The 18,879-nt window shown below is 35.6% G+C and overlaps 1 protein-coding gene across 8 annotated transcripts in view; it reads right to left on the bottom strand.

Annotated features, from left to right (window-relative positions):
* Window positions 1-18,879, bottom strand: part of RAPGEF6 (Rap guanine nucleotide exchange factor 6) — a 210,992-nt gene that overhangs the window by 24,173 nt on the left and 167,940 nt on the right. For 6 of the 8 annotated variants that reach the window (XM_073010711.1, XM_073010712.1, XM_008014336.3 and 3 more), the window contains 5 exons: window positions 16,432-16,672; window positions 14,097-14,480; window positions 7,861-8,072; window positions 5,072-5,195; window positions 2,325-2,348 (listed from right to left, as the gene is read on the bottom strand). In XM_073010711.1, the coding sequence (XP_072866812.1) occupies window positions 2,325-2,348; window positions 5,072-5,195; window positions 7,861-8,072; window positions 14,097-14,480; window positions 16,432-16,672 (985 nt within the window). The remainder of the gene's footprint in view (window positions 1-2,324; window positions 2,349-5,071; window positions 5,196-7,860; window positions 8,073-14,096; window positions 14,481-16,431; window positions 16,673-18,879) is intronic. The other 2 variants (XM_008014337.3, XM_008014345.3) reach the window with 1 other exon arrangement.

Below are 18,879 nucleotides of genomic sequence, written 5' to 3'. Positions count from 1 at the left end.
CATAGTGCTCATCTATCTACTTTAAAATAAACACTAAAATCCTAATGCTTTCATTGTAAATTAAGTGAACTATAGTTGAAAAAGTGTTATGGCATTTTTTTCTTTCACATTTTAAGATCTCTCAAATAGGGGTATATCTTACACTCAGTGGCAACTTTCAATTGCTATTAGCCTGGCAGAAACTATGACAAGACATTATTTACACATGCAGGAACCTCAAAACTTGCAGAATGGCTTGAAAGAAAATCCAATGACATTAGTGAATTAGCCTTTTAACCTCCAAGGACCAAATGATTATAAGGAAGTAATAAATCTGACAAGTTCAAGAACATTCCCAAAGCAAGTGACAAGAGAAAACTAACTCTAAGTATTTCCAAAGCTAGCCTGAGAGCCCAGCACCAGCAGCTTTCGGTTCTTTTGTGGTTTTTCAAAGAAATGGTGCATTACCAACACATTGGATGGCACAGAGGGCAATACTGTATGGGGGAGGAGGGTTCTGGAAAACAAAATTCAGAAGCTAATGACTCTAAAAGAAAACATTTCAGAAGATTCATATTTTGAATATAAAGAAATTTTAGGAAAATCTAAACCAATTTACTTTGCTTATATTTTCCTTTTTATGGGAATAAAAATATTGATTTTTAAAAATTCAGTTTTGACGCTGTGATAAAAATCCATAGCCAAGTCCATAAGAGCTCCTTCAATAAGCATAAAGTAGAAATTCTCAGTGGTAACAGGACACTGTAGTGATTTTCCTTAGTAGTAGATAAAAGAACAATATGCCCAACAATTGACGATGTCTTGAATTCAAAGAAATGCAGTAAAATCAAGTTGCAGCTATTTAGGAGCAAATTTTAACACAAATATTTAATAATTTTATCTTAGTTAATATAAAAAAAGTAGGTGTTGACAAATCTAGGAGAGACACAAAATTCTAACAAAAACACTGTGATAAATATCAATAAAATGTTTTCTAAACTACTGTGAAAACAGAAAATGCTCCGATATAAAATAAATATATCTAATGTTTGCAAGCATCACACAGTGCAACCCTAAAGCTGAATGAACAGTGAAACATGTTAACATAAGTCATTCAAACACACCCAACGCCCACTAAAAGATATGTCCAAGTATTCTTCTTTATAATAGTAATGCCAGGTATCAATTTCTATTTTCGGTGAGAAGAGCCAAAAGAGACCAAGACATAAATTTATGATCCAGAAGAAAATACGTGGGAAACACACAGAGAAGGGAGAAAGAAAATAGAAGGAAAGTCAAGTTCACCAAGCATTGACAGAAAACAAGACCACAAATGAGACAAGACTCGAGTAAAGAAGGTGGCTCACAAAAAAATTCTTCTTACATGTAATAAAAGCTTCTAACTTCATGGTTCACTACAAGTCTTAAAATAACAAAATTCTTCTTATGCAATCCCTTCATTCACAAAAGTCATCTCTTTCTTCATCTAAAAATGAAAGGACTAGATAGATGATTTATAAGATCTTTAACATTCTATGATTCTAAATGGACACTTAGCTATGTAGAAGTAGAGACCTAAATCTATAACAAATAGTGGTAGTTGCTGATTCTATCACAACTTTAAAGATAAGGGAATCTTCAATTAAAGCTGGTAAAAATTTCAAGTAAAATTCAATCAATGCTACAAGTAAGTGGCATTAGTGGGTCTGAGGAAATAAAATCATCTTCTACTTCAATTTTATAGTACAGCTTGGATAAGGGCTGCCTCTTTTTGGAAAACTGATGGAAAATGCAACCTTCATAAATAGATCTTTCATTCATTTTTATACATTCATATGACATATTTACTTTAATAAAATGTGGCATTTGAATAAAAGAAAGTGGTGTGAACTCTAGAATTAGACTACCTAGGTTTGGATCCACCATTAATGAACTCTAAAACTTTGGGCAACTCAAAACCTTTCCCATCCACACCATGGAAAGAACAGTATTTCCTTATAGGGTAGTAGCAGAATTAAGTAAGATAATTCATTTAGAGTGCTTAGAACAATGTATGGCACATAGCAAGCACACAACAAATTCATTATCATTATCATCATCTAAATGACCTAGCTAAATTAAAATCTAAAAAGGACTTATAGGACATCAACAGTGGAAAAATAAACGAAAAATAGCTAGTTCTATCACTACTTTCACCTTGTTAGCAGAAGGCATTTGTCAGGAATGTAGGCTGACAGGGTTAATAGAATTCATGCTACTTTATGTGCGTGCATTAATGAAAAGGATGCAGTATATGTTAAGAGTCGCACAACCTTCATTCCAGTTGCGTTCATCTCTACACTTACCCCAGACTCCGCCACCTCTTCTTCCTGTAAGCAAGAGCCACAAACATTGAAGCATGTGTTTGAATAGGAAAGCACAGAAAAAAGACAACAGTTGAGAGTCAGAGGAACTATGTAGACAGAAAAGAACAGAAAAATTTTATCAGGAAAAAATTATAGCTTAACAGTAATATGACTTTAATGGAAGGCAGGAGGGTAATATGAATATATATAGAAGGTCAAAAAAACCTCCAAAATACTTTATAAAAATATGCTTTAGATCAATTATCAGGAAGCTTTAATTTACCTAATTTATCAGGAAGCTTATATAAATAAGCTTAAGGAAAAACATTTACTTACTATAATATAAATTTTGAATTCAAAGTTTTAAGGGAAAAGACCTTAAAGGGATAGAATTTTTGAACATATTTCTGGCAAGATTTTTGGGCCACTCATTTAAATAACAGAATGAAATTACAAGGGACATAAAAACACAACATTTCATTTTTAAGTGCAGAAATTTCTCTGACAAGATGTCTTGTAAGAAATGTTGACCAGCAAATCCAACTTAAAATGTAGGTAAAAATACATCATTAAAATCTTCATAATACTATATATCTTCACATTCCTGTTTGATTGACTAAAGATTCTATTTTTTAAGTCTGCAAATTGATTACTGTTAAAAGGGGTTACTTAGCCCAAACTAGATACTCATATACCACCAAAATGGACACTGTTTGCTTAAAGAAAGGTATTACATTTTAGCACTGGCTGACAAAACTGATTGAGGAAAAATTCAGTCCAATCTTTAATACAGATGTTTTTTATATTCCCCCAACACCTTATTCTACTCAATCCAGGCCATTCCCAAGAAAACAGCCATGTTTATTAATTTCCTCATCAGTTTTTCTCCTTGACTTATTACTGAAGTATGGCTAGTACTTAGTACATTATAAACTGGTCTGGCAGGGTCACAAATTCATCATGTTCTTCAGCAACCAGGATGTTAACATGTATGAGTAAAAAGAGGTCCATATAAGACAACAGGGAGTGTTAGGGTCACTGTACAAGGACATGCAACAAAAAGCAAACAAACCCTTCTTTGCTTTGGTACCTAGTTCTTACTCTTTTCTGCTTCCCCACACTGTTAAGCAATGACATCTTTCAATACATGTAGTGATTCTCAAGGTGCAGAAGTGGGATGTGTAGGAAAGAGGAGATCTGGCACACCCCCTCCTTCCTTCCATACTTTGTGGATCTCTAAATCAGACAAACCATCAGATAAACTACTTGCAACATAGTGAAACCCTGTCTCTACCAAAAATAAAAAAAATAAAAAAATAAAAAATAAAAAAAAAAATTAGCTGGACATGGTGGCATGCACCTGTAGCCCCAGCTACTTGGGAGGCTGAGGTGGGAGGAACACCTGAACCCGGGAGGTTGAGGCTGCAGTGAGCCGAGACAGCACTACTGTACTTCAGCCTGGGCAACCAGAGTGAGAGACCCTGTCTCAAAAACAAAGACCCTTAAGCGACAATTTAAACAAAACAAACAACAAAAAAAAACCCCAGTGTATCACTGGTTCTATTGGGTTATGAAAATTTCAACTCTGGTTTTTAAAGTATTGTGTTGGGGTAAAAGTAACTGCAATTTTTGCCATTACTTCTACATTAAAAGTTCTTTTACATTAAAAGTTACATTAAAAGTAATGGCAAAAATCACAAACACTTTTGCACCAACCTAATACCAAGTATTTTTGTTTCCTTAGCACAGTATATTTTTTAAGCCACAGAAATTGTGTTGGCCCCTGTACATTATTTCATTTTTAATGTCCCTGTGAACTGAAGCTATAGGCCCCAAAGGAAATCAGATCAAAAATTAAAACCACAATGTCTTATTTACACCCTGAAAATAATAAAAATTACTAGGAATAGCTTAACAACATACTTTGTTTCAATTTTATGTAAGCCGAGGAAGCCTTTTGTTATTACATTAAAAATGAACCTTAAAAAGCATTCTTAAAATATCAGGTCAATACAGAACACAATAAAATTTTTCATTTTTAGTAAAGTATGATTAAATTTCCACTTTCTACATTCTGTTCATTTGTATGTAATAAAAACTTATATACAAATGAAACACAGTGTAATTTGAGGAAAAGAAAAAAAGAAAAATGGTTTACTAGAATGAAGTATGAATTAAACAGAAACAGAATATTTAAAATATTCAGTAAAAATAAAAGACACAGTCAGACTAATACTTTACAAACTAGGTTAGAAACGAGATGAAAACAAGACGAATACCAGCAATTTTCTTGTATTTGTTTGCTAACCTTTTTTTTTTTTTTTTTTGTATTTTTAGTAGAGATGGGTTTCACCTTGTTAGCCAGGATGGTCTCGATCTCCTGACCTCCTGATCTGCCCACCTCAGCCTCCCAGAGTGCTGGGATTACAGGCGTGAGCCACCGCACTCGGCTTGCTGATGTTTTAAAGAACAGTAATACAGAACTATCCACATACAAATATTTGCAAATTATATAAAAACTACTCTGAGCCTCATTCAGTGTCTTCATATATAAAAGGAAGGCTAATACCACCTACCTGTTATGGTTATTATGATAAATGATTACATGAAACTGACATATATAAAGCACTTTGTACAGCACATAACACAAGGTAGAATAAATATGATCAATAAATGATAAATATGTTAATTATTATTACATCGCCCTTGACACCACTCTAACACTTCTACATATTTCAATGTCCTACCTCTGTCGAAACATCATAGCCGGGTCCATATTAGCAGAAGTCATTCGAACAACTTGGCGGATTTCCTTGGAAATCATTCTTAACTTCTCAAAGTTTACTAAACCATCTACTTTGGAGTCATTTCCTACAGAATGAAAATAAATGTTTAAGTTCACAATTAAATTATCTACATAAAAGTAGCAAAAGTCAAGCTGGTAATCTTGAGGGGCACACAGAAGGACCTTCTTTACCACAGTGCCAATTTTGCTTTTAAGAACTGATATACCCATACATGGTTCAACCCTGCTCTTAGGGAATGAGCCACTAGGAGATACTGTGTTCCATATAGGAGTGATGGTTATGAATAAAGTCAAGTGATAAACTGTGCATGGCTTCTAAAATCAGTTTCATTGGCTGGGGGCACAATGGCTCCCACCTGTAATCCCAGCAGTTTGGAAGGCCGAGGTAGGTGGACTGCTTGAGCTCAGGAGTTTGAGGCTGCAGCGAGCCATGACTGTGTCACTACACTTCAGCCTGGGCAACAGAGTGAGAACTCAACTCAAAAAAATCCACAAAAAACGAAACAAAACAAAAATCCCGAACAAAGGGCAACCTGACGTCTATAGCACTGTTTTTTCACACTTGTCTATAACACAGCATGACCCCATTTATCTCCTGAGGTAGACCCTGAGGTCTGTCAGAGTCCAAGGCCCTGAAGGCAAGACTGAGAAATATACGGTAAAAATTGAATAGCACATATACATTGTAAATAGCACATATACACTGGACACATGAATTGTTCAGAGTCTCAACACAAGCTGGAAACAAAGGAATCATGACGAATACTCTCAAGTTATATAAACATATTTCAAGGAACATGTCAGAAAAACATATTTGAAGCCCATAACATTTCCTTATGAAAAATGAGTGATAATGAAAGAAGCAGCAGTAAGACTACATAATTAGAACACCACTTCTGGTGAGATCAGAAAAACTGGACAAAAGTACAAAAAAATGCAGAGAAGCAAGTTTTGCATTTCCCCGTGCTTACCCCTAGGTATATCTGATTTCAGAAAGGGATAATGAGCTGAAAAACTGAGTACAGACACCCTGCCTTTTGAGGTAAAAGGAAAAGCAACTTAAATCCATGTAAAACTCCAATGCTTGGTTGAAACTCTGAGGAGCCATATACTGAGACCAAGGATAAACTGAATGTAGACTGGGAAAAAATCTGTTGTTAAATTACATCAAAACGGATTAAAGTGATTTTGGAATTCTAGCACCCCTAACTGCCTGCCAGAAGCAAGCTTTAATCCTCTCTGGAGATATGGAACATCATTCAAAAAGCGAGATTATTTCTGTGATCTCACTTTTCAATAATAACCAGATACATTAGGAGAAAACATAACATGACAGAAATGAAAGAGAAAAAAAGAGAAAACAGAATAAGACCCAAAGTGGATCCAGATTATGGAATTATTAGAGGCAGACTTAAAAATAACTATGCTGAATATGTTCAAAGATATGAAAAAACAATGAGAACTTTGGAAAAGAACATGAAACTTAAAAAAGAAAAAGGAAGCTGTAAAATAAAACAAAAAAAATACATAATAACTGGAATTAGGACATCAGTAATGAATTTACCAGAAGATGAGACATAGTTGAAGAGAGAATAAAATATACAATTACTGAGAATTTTCTAAAACTGATGAAAAATATAAAACCATAGGTTTCAAGTTGTCCTATAAACACCAACCAGAATAAGAAACAAAAACAAAATCCCACACTTAAGTCATAATTAGGCAAAACTAGGAAAAACTTAAGAAAAAACAAAATCATAACAGCCAATATCAAACAAAGGCAGATTACAGTTAAACCAACAGCAAATAAAACTGTAAGCTAACTTCTCAACATTAATAGTGGAAGGCACAGAACAACTGAATGCCATTTCAAAGCCTTCAAAGAAGATAGCTGACAACCAAAAATTCTCTAAAAATGAAGTAAAGGCATTTTCAGATAAACAAACATTAAAAGATATTCATCACCAGCAAACCAGCACTTAAGAATAATACTAAACAGTGTTCTACAAGGCCAAAAAACTATGCCCAGCAATATGGAAGCTCTGAAATGCAAGAATGAATAAAAAATAGTAGTAACAACAACAAAAGTAAATATACAGGCAAGGTTAAATACTTTATTAAGCAACAATATCTTCTGGGAGTTAAAAGCACAGCAACAACTGCAAGAAAATCAGGAGATGAGCAAATGGAATTGTTCTTTTTTTTTTTTGAGATGGAGTCTCGCTCTGTTGCCCAGGCTGGAGGGTAGTGGCGCCATCTCAGTTCACTGCAAGTTCTGCCTTCTGGGCTCCTGCCATTCTCCCACCTCAGCCTCCCAAGTAGCTGGGACTACAGGCGCCTGCCACCAGGCCCGGCTAATTTTTTGTATTTTTAGTATAGACAGGGTTTTACTGTGTTAGCCAGGATGGTCTTGATCTCCTGACCTCGTGATCCACCTGCTCCGGTCTCCCAAAGTGCTGGGATTACAAGCGTGAGCCACTGTGTCCAGCCGAGCAAATGGAATTTAAGTGGTCTAAGTTCCTTGCATTATCTGATACAGAAAAAAGTACTAATAAATATTAAACTAATTAACAAATATGTATGGTATGACATCTAATTCAACACTAGAAAAATGGTAAAATAGTGTATAGTTACCAAGTTAATAGAATAGGAAAAATATACACAAAAATCAATTCAGGTAGACTTTAGATAAACCATATGGTAAAACATCAATAAATAATGTTTTCATACCTTCATGTAGAAATGTCATATCTTTCTTGACAACAGGGAAGAGTGGAATAATTGGAGGCTGCATACTTTGACTACTAAGAATATTTCTATACTTGGCCATGTTTCTAGATGGATCAAAAATGTCTTGTAGATCTTGAAGATGTTTCTCATATTTGCTTGGTAACTTTTCCCAAGTACCTCTGAGTCGTGCTACAGATGCCAGGTTCAAGCCACTGCCAAAGATGAGAAAAGAAACATTAAAAAGAAACTTGGGGGGAGGGGTGGACTCAGGTCAGTATACACACCATTTTCTCTAATAAAACTAAAAATAAGGAGGGACATATTTTAATATATTGAAATAAACAGAGAAAAACTATGAAAAAAATAAATAAGAGACTCCTTGATCTTACAAGAACTTCTTTCGGAGGAACTATAATGTTTGCCTATAGTTGTACACCTACATAGCATTTATTTTACAGTTTAAGTGACAGAATAATACCACAAAATAGACATTTAACTTAAAAAAAAAACTTCAAGCATCACAATGTTGCTTCTTTTACTTAGAAATAAGTTTATGGAGACATTAACTATTTTAAAGCAGTTTAAGTAATGCTGAGAACAACCGCTAAATAATAATGGGGGCTAATTCTGCACCTTAGGAAGCCTTTTTTCCTCTGTGATTTTGTTCACTCACGTCCCTGATTCCAATACATCCATATTCCTAGGTTCTAATTCTGTTCACTAAGCCTCTAGACATTCAATGTCTCCCTTCAACAGGATTTTAAATAGGTTCACATATTCCCTAACTTGAAAACATAATTCATGCCAATTAGGCTGCAAGTCTTTGTGAATTCTTTACCTCTACAGTACCATCACATAGGCAGGTTGCCAAATGAATAGTGTATATACAATGTCTCAATTTTCTCATCAGCAAATCCTGTTTCTCCCCATCTCACTTTTACCCACACCACTGGGTATAAAATGTTCTCCCCGATTTCTGACTTTCAGGCATGGAGTTAGGTATCTTTGTTTCCTTTTGCTTCTCAGAAATCACCCCAAACCACTATAAGAAGGTTGAGCAACCAAGACAAATTTCATATCCACCAAAACTAAGAGACACCAAACTCCTAAACACACTAGAAACGTTGCCAAAAAATAGTCGAGGTCAAACACGAGTAAGCAAAGCTGATGAAAAATAATGTCTGCAGCTGAAGATATCAATGAAAGCTGACAAACAGTTCTCCAGAGCAGAACTCTTTCTGCCCTGAGGGTAAAAACAACAATCTTTTATTTTATTTATTTATTTGAGACAGAGTCTTGCTCTGTTGCCCAGGCTGGAGTGCGGTGGTGCGATCTCAGCTCACTGCTACCTCCGCCTCCCAGGGTCAAGTGATTCTTGTGCATCAGCCTCCTGAGTAGCTGGAATTACAGGAATTACAGGTGTGCGCCACAATGCCTGGCTAATTTTTTATATTTTTAGTAGAGACAAGGTTTCACCATGTTGGCCAGGCTGGTCTTGAACTCCTGAGCTCAAGTAATCTGCCTGCCTTAGCCTCCCAAAGTGCTGAGATTACAGGCATGAGCCACCATGCCCAGCCAACAATCCTTTATTTGGCATAGCACACAGTGATACACTTTGGTACAAATCTGTTTGAGACAGGAGAGAAGGCAGAAACTCTGAGTTGTAAGCAACCCTAATGCTACCACAATCTCCATTTACTAAGAAAAAGTAAAGGATAAAACAATTAACATACAAGGCTAACTCCTGCTACTGCGGAATACTGCTGCACAGATCCACTTACATGCAGATATTTTTCAGTAAACTCAGTCACCCCTCCATATCTGAGTGTTCCACATTCACAACCAAATGTGGATCAAACATACAGTTTCCTTGGATGTGAAACCTGATAATACAGAGGGCTGACTTTTTGTATCCTCAAGTTCCTCAGGGTCAAATGCAGGACTTGAGTATGTGAGGATTTTGCTATTTGTGAGAAACCATGGAACAAATGTCCCACAGACACTGAGGAACAATGGTATCATTTAATATGAAGCACCAGCAGATGAAAATAGACAAAATAGAGAAACAGCTATTAATAAATGGAATGAGAGACGTAAAGTTATCATTAGTCAAGGAAAATTAGATTGCTTAACTCAAAACTCCCAAAATATTAACTGAAAAGTATTAGAAGCATGAAGAATGCAGTAAGGTACTAGGTACAACATTGATATTCATAAGCATTAGAATACTCAGGCAGAAACAGAAAACTTAAGGATCCCATTCATAATATAAAGATGCCATTCACAACAGCGATAAAAGATATTAAACATTCAAACAAATGTTCAAGATTTACATGAACACCATTATAAAAATTGATACGGTTTGGTTCTGTGTCCCCACCCAAATTTCATGTGGAATTTTAATCCCTACATGTCAGGGGAAGGACACGGTGGGAGGTGACTGGGTCATGGGGGCAGATTTCCTCTATACTGTTCTCATGATAATCAGTGAGTTCTCAAGAGATCTGATGGTTTAGAAGTGTGGCACTTTCCCCCTCGCTCTCTCTCTCTGCTGCCGTGTAAGACATGCCATGTTTGCCCTTCGCCTTCCACCATGGTAGTAAGTTTCCTGAGGCCTCCCCAGACATGGGGAACTGTGAGTCAATTAAACCTCTTTTCTTTATAAATTACCAGTCTCAGGTATTTCTATATAGCCGTGTGAAAACAGACTAATAAAACAACTCCACAGAGGAAATAAAAGAAAACTGAAACAAGTGGAATAAGTGTTCTTGGATGGCAAGAGCCATTGTACAAAGCTATCAAATGTCCACTAAATTAATCTAGGTATTTAATGTAACCTCAATGAAAACATCAACAAAACTTTTATTTTTTATTTTTATTTTTATTTATTTTTTTTGAGACAGAGTCTTGCTCTGTCACCCAGGCTGGAGTGCAGTGGCATGATCTCGGCTCACTGCAACCTCCACGTCCTGGGTTCAAGCGATTCTCCTGCTTCAGCCTCCTGAGTAGCTGGGATTACAAGCATGTGCCCCCACACTCGGCTAATTTTTTTGTATTTTTAGTAGAGACAGGGTTTCACCATGTTGGTCAGGCTGGTCTAGAACTCCTGAACTTGTGATCTGCCTGCGTTGGCTGCCCAAAGTGGGATTACAGGTGTGAGCCACTGCGCCCAGACATCAACAAAACTTTTTAAAAGAACTACATAAATTGATTTTAAAGTTGATATGAAACAAATAAACATGCCAGAAATAGCCAAAGAAAAGTATGAAGAGAGTCATGAGGGGTTTGACTAGCCCTACCAGACCTTAAAACCTACTTTACCACTTCAGCAATCAAAACAGCAAATAAATAGACAAATCAATGAAGCAAAGAGCAGAGACATAAACCCAAATATGTATTAGATTTCAATACATAATAGATGGCATTGCATATTTTAGAAAAAAAGATTAATGATGTTGGGTGAAGAAGTCATTTGGAACAAAGAAAGATATATTTCCTTATCCCACTGTTTATAGAAAAATGAATTCACGATTAATAAAAAATGTCATCTAGGGTGTTCTAAGAGCTCTCAATGTATTAGCTCATTGAATATTCTTAACCCTATGAGGTAGGAACTACCAGGATTTCCCATTTGACAAACGAGGAAACTCAGTTCACACAGTCAGCAAGTGCCAACACTGGATTCAGACCTAGGCAATTCTGTGTTCTTCACTAACCACAAAAAGTAGAAACTCCAGGAGGAAATAAAAATAATACATCTACATAAAAATAAAAAAATTTCTACATGGCAAAAGTAAACACCACGCACTGTTTTAAATAGCCAGAGGCTGGAAATTTAGAAATATCCATAAAGTGTACTCCACAATACAAAGGAGTACTTTGCAGTTGTTTAAAAAAAAAATGCGACAACTGTATAAGTACTGATTTAAAATAATCTCCAAGATAAATTAAACAAAATAAGCCAAAGTAGTTCTAAATATACATTTATATGCTTGCTATATGCACAGAGTATTTCTTGAATGAAAAAAGGTAACAGTATCTCTGGGGAGAGGAATTTTGCTAGATTAGGGACTGAGTGAGAGAGTTACTTTCACTGTGTACTCTTTTAGTATCTTTAAAGTTTTTTCCATGTACATGTCATGTCTATTCAAAAAGTTAAAATTATTTTATAATTATAAAAAGTTATTAATTATAGCCAGAGCAGAATGATTCACTTTTGCCATCTTGCTGAAAAGAGTATATACTTTGATCTGCCTGAATATGAAGTACAAGAATACAAAGCAATGATCTTAAAAAGAATACAAAAGAAACAAAGCAATGATCTTTACATGAGCTATGAAAATGTGCAGAACAAATATTCTTTGTAACAAAACAAATCTCTTAACCAAACAAAGCCTCTTAACCAAATCTCAGCCCTTTCCTATCCACCCCCTTCTTTGGGCTACTGTTCATCACATCTCTCAAATCACTCTCTTTTGTTGGCTTTGATGACACTATCATAACTGTGCTACCCTATTTCTTGTATTGATCATCCATCTCTTTGGCTAGACTCTTTTTCTTTACCCTCACACTGAGTCATCATACTAAGGTATGGTTTTTAGACCTCTAACACTTCCTTTCTATCCTCTTTTCTATACAGAGATCTGTTCTCTCAGTGTCAATCACTTTTCTTCATAGTGGACTCTAAAACTCAGTCCGTAATTTTCAAATTCTTTACTTGATGCTTCCTTTACAAACAGGTTCAATTTCTAGCCTTCCAAGTGTTTATCAGTGGCATCTTTATTCCCCTGTTTTAGACCTAGCTGTTTAAAAACTGTGATATAGGTGGTATAATCCCTGCATTTTACAGATAAGAAAACCTATCTTCAGTTTTCCACTGACACACCGCTACTATATGGGAGAGGCAGGATTCAAATACAGGTGCAGCTGATTCTAAAGATCACTCTGTTAATCTCTATTCAATACTCCTAGAGTGTTCAGTTCAACTGTAGCCACTGGTTAATTTAATAAAGGCACATCCTATTCCCATGACACAGTCATGATTAAAGAGTCCCTATAGAGATTCTACTTTTTAATCTTACATGAGGAGTAGAAACAAATAATCATAAATTCTGTGGGAGACGTGTATAGGTAAGATTAGTTCAAGTGGAATTATGCTGCTATTTATAAGTACATCATAGACCTAACTACAACTCCTCTCCCTTTTAAAATTAAACTTGTTTTAAGAAGAATCCCTTTGTCGATCTACAGTGTGCTAAATAAAGGTCAGAAAATAAATTACCTACAATTAACTTCTCATAGTAAGTGGAGAGAAGGGAGTGGGACAGCTCACGTAATTATCTACACTTCCTGGGCTTATGAATGTCAAAACATGTTTATTATTCTAATGGCCTAACTTGCTTGAGGAATACCACATCCAGTGATACCTCAAGTAGTGCCTGGAAAACAGGAAGAGCTTACCAAATGGTTGCTATTATTATTATCAATGTTGTTGTTTCAAAATAGCAACTTTAGGTCAAAGTACTGATACCATACTGTGATTTTTCAGTGTCAAATCATAGTGAGGCAGGTACTTAAAAAACCACAGTTCAGAAGTCTAACGATAAAGACCAGCCACTGGGCACATATCCGAAGACGATATAATCACTCAAGGCGGGGGGTGGGGGGTGAGGGGAGAGAGAAAAATTAGAAGGCAATCACCCACTTTCATTTACAAAAAAGAAGAGAAAGATGAAAGAAATAAAAATAGAGGCCGGGCGTGGTGGCTCACACCTGTAATCCCAGCACTTTGGGAGGCTCACGCGGGTGGATCACGAGGTCAGGAGATTGAGACCATTCTGGCTAACACGGTGAAAACCTGTCTCTACTAAAAATACAAAAAATTAGCCGGGCGTGGTGGCAGGTGCCTGTAGTCCCAGCTACCCTGCAGGCTGAGGCAGGAGAAAGGCATGAACCCGGCAGGCGGAGCTTGACGTGAGCCAAGATGGAGCCACTGCACTCCAGCATGGGCGAAAGAGCCAGACTGTCTCAAAAAAATAAATAAATAAATAAATAAAAAGTAAAAATAGAAAAAGCCAATACCACCAGAATGGAAAATACATTAAATCTAACAACACTTCAATAAAGGCATATTAACTGAACATTTCTTTTCATAGGCATTTAATACCTAAGCAGAAAATCAGCTTCATGTAATGACAAAACCATAGAGACATTTGTACCTATTTGTACCAACTTACCTTATTATTGCAAACATGGAATTGAAGTTCTTACATTCTCGACAATGAAGTGCAATTTTAATAAAATGCTTAATAATCTTCATTCGTTTGAGCTGATTTGCTTCAGTTAAAATTTCTGAGGCAACCCAGAATGTCTCTTGGTTTACAATGTCCTCAAACCTCTTCAAGTGAGTATTTCCTGCTTTGGAATTTAACTTAAAAAGGTCATCGATGTACTCAGTCGGCTCAATATTACGAAACAAATCAAAGTCCCTCATTGACAGCTGGGTGGCCACCTCAATGGTACTGAGCTGCAGCATGGATAGCTGGCTTTCCTTAACCAGTTCTTGAGCATCTTCATCTGAACATAAGGTTTCTGTTTCCATGTTATTTTTTAAATAATACCTAAATGGAAAAATTTTTTAAAATGAATGTATTCGTAAATATGATTAAATAAGAGCACTTTTCCTCTTTTTTGTTGTTGTAAAATATCATTTTATTGTTAATAACTTTTAGCCAAAAATATTCATTTACAGGTAAAATGAAAAATTAACATTTCAAATTAGAAGAATTTTTGAGAAGTCAGTCTCTTATTCCACCAACCGGCATCTATTAAAGAGTAAATATAATGTTATATCATGAACTTAATCATTTTAGAAACTATCTGTCAGATACTATTTTAGGTACTGGCCTCGCCCTCGTAAAGCTTTTATTTTACTGTTTTATCTGACAGATGGTTGGTACTATGTAAGTATTTGTTTATGAACAGCATGAATTCTAATTAAGGCAGAATAAATTCCTGAATCAAGATGGTTAAAAATCTCTATTCAGAAGTTACTGCATTCATTTCCTTTTTAAATAAATTTCCAAGCGAAGCAAGAAGAATGAAATCTACAAAGGAGGGGAAACACTTCCACTAATGGTTTCTCCCTTGTTAAACACAAAACCTCATTCCAGCAAGTAGCACTGATCAGTAACCATACATTAAGAACTATATTTTGCTTTCTTCTCTTTAGATAAACAATTCTACAGCACTTAAAAGCTAAGAGACAGGAAACATCTTGTGCAGGGATGTTACTAAGGAAAAGAGGTAATGTATCACATGCTTTTACTTCATTCTTTTCTAATAATCCAACTTGATTTAAGCCTAAGTTTGTATTCATCTATCTGTCTATTTTTTACTGTCAAGAAACTCTTTTTTCTGTTTTTAGACTGTTCATACGCCTAAGACAATGCCATAAAAAATAGTGTTGAAACTCATTACGCTATATGTGATAATGTTGATAAGGTATGTTAGACTTAGTAACTCACTTAATCCTTACAACATTCCCATGAAGTATATTCTATTATTATTATCCTCATTTTATGGATGAGGAAATTCAGGCAGAGAAGCTACATAACTTGCTCAAGGTCACATAGCCAGAGCTGGGATTTGAATGTGGGCAGTCTGAATCCAGGGTCTATGTTCTTAACCACTACGTATAGCCAGCAAAACAGAGTTAACTCATTCTCATTTCACAGCAACCATGGCATGCAGTCACTGTGAGCTTTCTGAGGATCTTGTTCTACATATGAAACCGGGTTACCAAAAAGATTATTCTCAGAGCGGTTGGGCACAGTGGATCACGCTTGTAATGCCAGCACTTTGGGAGGCGAGGCAGGCAGATCACTTGAGGTAAGGAGTTTGAGACCAGCCTGGCCAACATGGTGAAACCTCATCTCTACTAAAAACACAAAAATTAGCCAGGCATGGTGGCATGTGCCTGTAGTCCCAGGTACTCAGAAGGCTGAGGCAGGAGAACCGCTTGAACCTGGGAGGTGGAGGTTGCAGTGAGCTGAGATCACGCCACTGCACTCCAGCCTGGGCGACAGAGGGAGACTCCATCTCAAAAAAAAAAAAAAAAAAAAAAGATTATTCTCAGAGAAAATTACCAGAGTAAGGAACAAATGTACTACAGAAATAATCTAGTTTATTAAATAATTTTCAGAATACATTTTAAAAATTTTAAAATTTTCCTGCATATTCATAAAAGGAAAACTACTTAGAAAAAGAACTGTGAAAACCATGGCTTCTTTTGCCAAAGTACATACCGGCCACATTAAAAATACAGTCATTCAGATATATATGAAGATCTGCATCATTCAGTTTCCTCTATAAAAAACAGGAACTAGATTATATCAGTGGTTCTAAGAGTTTATTTTAGCAGGAGTGATAAGATATTTTATCAAGCTGTCTTCTAGAGTGAATTTAGCAGCACTAAAACATGATGATGTTTCTACTTACAACATCTGTTTTAACAGGAAATCGTCAAAAGCATATCTACAAATAAGCACATCCACTAATAAGCTTATTCACCTTCCATTGAGTTGAATTCTATCAGCTAATTTGGAGAACTGATCTGGAAGTCTTCTCTGTTTTATGACACCCTCAGGAGTAACAGAAACTTCACAGAGAGAGTATGTGTCGGATGCACCGGTCAAACCAAATTCATGAACGGCATGACAAACTACTTCTTTAGCTGTAGTGTCTTTACTGATGATAATGTAGCAACTTTGCTGATCCACTTTGAAAACTCTTATAACTTGATCAGGAATATCTACATAAATAGAAAGATATGCCTTGTTATTTAAAAATTACTTTTAAACCCTTCAAAAAGCAATGTGAAACACAATAATCCCTCTGAACACTGAAATATACATTTCTATTTCACAATATTAACAGAAGTCACTGTTGCATTTATTGATAAATATATCTATTTTTTTTTTTCAGATAACAAATCATTGATAGAAAAACCCAAAGACAAACCTTGTGCTCATACTATATATATGATTTGGAAGCCAGAATTTTTTTCACTGAATAGCTTATAAAACATTTTAATGTCATTATATGCTTCTACAAAACTCTTTTTAATGAAGACATAGTACTCCATAATATATATTTTATATATTTCAATTATCCAAACCCTTAATGACATTTAGATTGCTTACCACTTTCTATTATTATAAATGACATGATATGCCCTGTTACCCTCTGTCAAAAGTAAGTAAGCCTCTGCAGGCAATCTAATTACTTCCTCAGTGAAAATTCTCAAAAACAGAACTCCTGAGTTAGAAGGTATACATATTTTTAAGGTTTCTGAAACATACTGCCAAACTGTTCTCCACAGAGGTTATCATATTTTATAATTCTAGAGTGTAAGGGAACAAATTTGGTCACATCCTTAAAAAAACTGAGTATTAATGTTCTGTTTTGCTTTCCCATTTCATAAACCCTATTCTTTTCCTCCCTCTAAAAATAATACCATTATTTTTTCATTTCTTTGGTTACTGGTAAGACTGAGTAACTGATAATGGTTTAATGAACCATTATTTATTTTTAAAAATACTTTTTAGTATCCTTTATGTTTTTTTCCTAATGTACTGTAGTAGATAACAACACTTAGTCAACTATGAAGTGGAAAATGCTTAGTTTCTATATTTTATTTATTTTTAACACAGGAAAATTTTAAATGTTCACCTGGCAAAATCTTAGTCTTTGCCCTTGTAATTTCTGCTCTTAGTAGAAAAATTTGAGACAATGTTTATATGACAAGCACATGTAGATAATAATATTCCACCCCCCCTTGTTCTATCTTATTTCTTTTTGTCATTATAGAACTCTGGACCAATGTTCAACATGATAAGCTTATATTTAATATAATTAAATGTAAGTGAAAAGTGACTTTATAGCATGAACAAATGCTAAAAATTTTCCCAATGACAATAAATTACTGTTGCAAAAGTTTCCTTTTTTAAAAATTAGGAATACAGGCTGGGCATGACTCACACCTATAATCCCAGGACTTTGGGAAGCCGAGACTGGAGGATCACTTGAACCCAGGAGTTTGAGACCAGCCTAGATATATAGCAAGACTTTGTCTCTACAGAAACTTTTTAAAAATTAGCTGGCTGTGGTGGCACATTCTTGTAGTTCCAGCTACTTGGGAGGCAGAAGTGGGAGAATCACTTGAGCCTGGGAGGTTGAAGCTGCAGTGAACTGAGATCATGCCACTGCACTCCACTCTGAGTAACAGAGCAAGACCCAGTCTCAAAAGAGAAAAAAAATTAGGGAATATATATTACTGGGGCTTTTTTGTATGTGTGTGATGACTGCAGTGGGGGCAGGGTGGAAGATTTTGGGGGCTCAAGTAATTATACAGTTTGTCCAGCATCACCTTCTTAGCATCATGGACACTGTTAACCTTTAGAGGAAAAAAAAAATTACAAATTTATCTCAGAATGTCCTGAGGTATAATCCCTGGTATAAAAGGGAGAAATGGAACAGATACAGATATGGCAGGAAATATTTTCATAAAATAATTTTTTTGGTCCTCTTGAGACTGAGGACCAAGAAAAAAGACTTGCTCTGAGGACTGAAAGATTCAACTGAATATACATGAATATAATTCCAGGGACAAGGGGTCTTAGCCAACATATGTTGAATGTTCTGGGTCCTGTCAAGTTGAAAGTAGAATACTTCATCCACTCAGGTTCCTTCTGTAACAAGGATGCATCAAACTCTCTTTCCTCAATGTATTAAGAAATCTGAGTTATCACATGCACCTTGTTCAGATTTCATTCTGATGAGCCAATCCTTAGTAGGCTGCTGACATCATCAGGTTTTTAAACCTACAAGGTGGGACTGTTTCAAGATTCACCAAAATCAGAGATACTTCTTGAAAGGGTTTGGCTGTGTCCCCAACCAAATCTCATCTTGAATTGTTAACTCCCACAATTCCCACATGTCATGGGAGGGAGCCAGTGG

Source organism: Chlorocebus sabaeus, chromosome 23 (genome assembly GCF_047675955.1).
Source record: "Chlorocebus sabaeus isolate Y175 chromosome 23, mChlSab1.0.hap1, whole genome shotgun sequence".
Taxonomy (NCBI): Eukaryota; Metazoa; Chordata; class Mammalia; order Primates; family Cercopithecidae; genus Chlorocebus; species Chlorocebus sabaeus.
This window is presented reverse-complemented; position numbering and strand designations above follow the sequence as displayed.